This window comes from Sinocyclocheilus grahami, unplaced genomic scaffold (assembly GCF_001515645.1).
Source record: "Sinocyclocheilus grahami isolate Dianchi unplaced genomic scaffold, SAMN03320097.WGS_v1.1 scaffold1747.1, whole genome shotgun sequence".
Classification (NCBI taxonomy): Eukaryota; Metazoa; Chordata; class Actinopteri; order Cypriniformes; family Cyprinidae; genus Sinocyclocheilus; species Sinocyclocheilus grahami.
This window is the reverse complement of record NW_015506926.1, coordinates 139,285-144,047: the sequence shown is the minus strand read 5'-3', so window position 1 is coordinate 144,047 and position 4,763 is coordinate 139,285. Positions and strand designations below refer to the sequence as shown.

General features: G+C 32.8%; 1 protein-coding gene across 1 annotated transcript in view; it reads right to left on the bottom strand.

Annotated features, from left to right (window-relative positions):
* Positions 1–1,957: 1,957 nt before the first annotated feature.
* LOC107572409 (pyridoxal kinase-like) overlaps positions 1,958–4,763 on the bottom strand; it is an 8,108-nt gene continuing 5,302 nt past the window's right edge. Inside the window, exons 3-4 of the mRNA XM_016258844.1 lie at positions 2,340–2,444; positions 1,958–2,079 (exon numbers count right to left, since the gene is read on the bottom strand). Coding sequence (XP_016114330.1) covers positions 1,973–2,079; positions 2,340–2,444 — 212 coding nt within the window. The 3' untranslated portion in view covers positions 1,958–1,972. The remainder of the gene's footprint in view (positions 2,080–2,339; positions 2,445–4,763) is intronic.

Sequence of the window (4,763 nt, the reverse complement as noted above, 5' to 3'; positions counted from 1 at the left end):
CTGCTGCTCCCGCTGTGTGGACGCGCTACTGTCAGTATATGGGCCATTCTACAGAATTGGTCCAAACTGCTGTCCCACAACTAAAAACACATTTAAAAAGCATTTAAGTATTCAAATCCTTCTATTCTCTATTGAAACCCACAATAATATTTAAAATATTAGTAAACTTAATATATACAAAATCATCATTTATTGGGTGTTTTCAATTGGGAGGTTTTCAACTTATGAAAATTATATTGAAATAATTTTTTTATTTTTTTTTCTATTGTTGTTTTTAAAAATATCTTTTTGATTCTTTTAAAACGTGAAGTTCAAAACAAATCTACATTTTATATTTTCTTTGTAAATTATTAAACTTTATTTAAAAAAAAAAGGTGTCCCACGTTTTCATGTCACTGCCAAAACAGTGCATGTTTTAGTCCATTGGCTGAGACTGAAATTAACTACACCCCTACATTTATGATCAGGAAATATTTATGTCACTCTCTCTCATAGCTACAGGGTGAGTAGATGGGCCCCACCATTTTGAGGTAAATGTGTTCAAAAGTCTTAAAAATCTGTGTGTAACTAAGAAACGTCACTGCTGATTCAAACACCTTTTTTTCTACAATTAAGCACACTTTTTGGGAGTTATTCCATGTCATTTCATTTTTACGTGTGTACAACTGTTCAGAACTGTGCTAGCTAACCATGTGCTGATTGGCATCTTTGAGATAGGTTCAAAAGTATCTAAAATTTTCACTACTGAAATATTTAGTAGAGTTTCGGTAGTTTTTTTTTGGGGGTGTTATCCCATAAAATTGTCACTATAGAAACAGTCACGACAGAAACATGTCATCGTTTGGGTAGTGACAAAATGGAACACATTATCCTCATATTTGGGGGACATAAACAACATTTTAGTACAGTTATGCAAATTTGTAGTATTTTAGTATGTTTTCGTAGTGTTTTAGTATGCAAGTTAAAATTTTGTAATGTGATGTGGTCGCTACCAAAGCATTATGGTCACTACCAAAACATGGGATGTTTTGTCAAAAATAAAGCATACTGAATTATCAACCAAGATGTTATGATAGTTTTTGGTTCAATGTATATTCAAACTAACGAATCCTTAACTTTGAAATCAGTATGATCAACTTTTTGCCTTTTACAAGGAAAAATTGGATTACAAATACAACAAATCTAATAAATTACACTTGAAATATTGTTAAAATGTAATGTTATTGCTTTACCTCTGAAAAAATGTAATAAAATAGCAAAAAATATATATTTACAATGCAGATATAAGCAAAATCTTAATAGGTCGATATAACCCTTCTAATTAAATTATTATTACTGTTGTTTCGGTAGTGACAAATTTGGGGAGAGGACAAATATTCCAAAACTTTCTGAAAATACAATATGAGAATTAACTGCACAATTACTAGAAATGTGTACCTTGGATATTATACAATTTGCATTCACAAATTTTTTGGAAAAATACATTTTTTTCAAGACGTTTTTAACTCTGACTTTGGACCGATTCTGAAGAATGGCCCATATACACTGACACACCACTGTGAGCATCTGAGATATGCTGGTGCTGCTGTGTGAATAATAGGCATACATAAATCCAGTAGAAGATCTAGATAGGTGGAGCTGGGGGAAGTGGAGGGTTTCAGAGGAACCAGCTTACAGCAAACACAGAACTAGAATATTTAAATGTTGAACAAGCAATTTCATTGGCTGTAGAGCCAACCAATCAACTTGTGCCATGTAGTGAATGATGTGATAGCTAGCAGACTGCATGAAAATGACCTGCATCATCGAGTTTCATAAATCAGCTACAAATTCAATGCATTATCTAACATGAAATAATACATGGGAAATATTTATTTATTAATCTTTGTTTTGTTTGTTAATAAAAAAACAGTTGTTTATTGTTTTTCATGTTAACTAATGGTAACAAATGATACCTTAATATTGAAAAGTGTTACTGCTTTAATATATACATACCATACACCAGGTTCGGGTTTGCCCTCTTCAGCTCCTGTACAATGTCCACCACCATATCCAAAAATGAATCATCCCTAGTGTACCCTGAAAGAAAGAATGATGGAAAACATCTGGACCCTATCAACTGACCATTATTCTAAGCAGTGGACAAAGCTTCGAAGGGCAGGGTTTTAGAGATCAATGGTCTTTTATAAATAATCATATCTAATGCAATTATAGTTATAAACAGTCATGTCACCTTTGGACATACATAATCCTATTTAAACCAATCTGGGCTTGTGTTATGTCTGACAGTTATTGAATCATGTACATCAGTAATTAAATAACAGCTGACATAAGAGTACCTGTGAGCACATAGTCATATTGGTTCACGTTGTTAAGCTTGATCCCCTCGTACAGGACTTGCAATTCATCTGCAGTCAGCACTTGCCCTTTCCAGTGCTCATATCCTAGCAATAGAAAGACTTCATTCAAGTAGTCTGCATCATATGTATCTTAAATCCATGTTTTAATAATTAGGTACGAGAAAGGGTGCTGAAGAACTAAAGGGTGTTGTCGAGCTCGCCGCCTATTCATAATACAGAACACTCTACTGGCCTTATAAAACAGTTATTACATATTAAAAATATGAAGCACCCACATTAAAATTAAAATGTTATCCCTTAAAAACCATGTATAAAAACTTCTGTTTTCAAACTGCCTTTTTAGCACTACTAAAAGGTGTGCTTTGAACACAAAAGATGTGCTTTGAACACACACACACACACTGAAAAGCACAAGTATAGTATGGTATCGTATAGTATAGTATAGTATAGACCTTTACAGATTAGCTGGACAACATATATTAAACTCTTTAATTAACACCTCTAGGGAGAAAGCTCACTCAGTTCAAACTGTTCAAAAGTTCAAACTGTTCAACACCTGCCCACTATACAAACATTAGTTCATGTTACAGCAAACAACGTTAGACAGCGTAAATTCAAGCAGTATTTTCTCTCTAAGAACAGTATGATAAGGGGGAGAAAAGCTGCATTGAGCAGCACTTCTCATTCATTGCAAGTTGGATTCAAACAAGCTGAGTGAAAGATGACAAAGGATGCTCAAATAACTTGCTGTTAAAAATACTGCTGTGCATCATTTAAACCTTAAATTAAACCTTGATGTAAAACAGCTAAGGTGGTTTTTCCACTGTCGGGTACAAAACAGGATGCTGACACGAGCATGTGATGCCTGAAAAAAAAAAAAGACAAATAAAGACTGGAGCAAGACTGTCTGGCCTGGCAAGTCTTTATATTTGCTGCACACTAATATAGGGATATTACTACATTATCCATATACAGTATAATTAGTGAACATTATATTGTACATTTTATCCTTTTTAAACTTACTAAAAACCAAACTTAAATTAATTTAAAGCCTTAATTTTTTAAGAACTTTAAAAACTAACCAAATTAGTATTATCTAACCTTATGTTTAAACATTTCATCAAAGACTATTTGACTTTTTTTCCTCATTTCTACAGTTTTATTTATTTCTCACTGTAATGACTGAATTCTCAAGTGTGTTTCCTGCCACTTTAGCATTAATTAATTCAGCAATCTGTAAAGGTCTATACTATACTATACTTGTGCGTTTCAGTGTGTGTGTGTGTGTGTGTGTGTTCAAAGCACATCTTTTACACCTTTTAGTAGTGCTAAAAAAGCAGTTTGAAAACAGAAACGTCTGAAGTTTTATACACGTTTTTTTAGGGATAACATTTTAATTTTAATATGGGTGCTTCATATTTTTAATATGTAGTAACTGTTTTATAAGGCCAGTAGAGTGTTCTGTATTATGAATAGGCGGCGAGCTCGACAACACCCTTTAGTTCTTTAGCACCCTTTCTCGTACCTAATTACTTAAACAGGATGTTGACACAAGAGCATGTGATGATTTAGAAAAAAAAAAAGACTGGAGAAAGACTGGCCTGGCAAGTCTTTATATTTGCTGGACACTAATGGCGCTTTTCCACTGCGTGGTACGGCTCGGCTCGGCTTTTCCACTGCAGTTCAGTACCGCTTTAGAGTGGGCGGGATTATTCACATGTCGTTATAGTTGCGCTATTAATTATATATTAATTTATATATACATTTTTTTAAATTATAAAATTATATTATATATTCTAACCAAATTAGTTTATCTAGCCTTATGTTTAAACATTTCATCAAAGACTATTTAACTTCTTTATCCATTTCTACATTTATTTCTCACTGTAATGACTGAATTCTCAAGTGTGTTTCATGCCACTTCAGCATTAATTCTTCTGACTGGTAAAGATCTGGTGAAGGTTTCAGGATGGAAGAGTTTTGGACAATGTGTACTGCATCGACACACTTCTTATAACTGTAAGACAGGAATAAAAGTGACTTTAGCTTCCTCATCCTCTCAGCCAAATGATATTATCTTCTCTACAATAAAGCCTCTTTCACATCTCTTACATTCACTGAATGACCAATTAGTAACTGATTTTGGTGCTGCAGGGTTCAAAATGACATTAGATTACATATTTTGTCTATTTTTGAGTCCTTAAAAATAGACCAATAACCATGTAGTATTATTTAACTTTGATCGCACTTGATTTCACTCTAAAGACATACATTTATATAAGTATATATATATATATATATATATATATATATATATTCATGTTATATGTTATGTATAAATATATATATTTAAGTAAGTCCTGATACCATTGTGGGATTTCATGCTGGGTTTTTTTAAGAGGT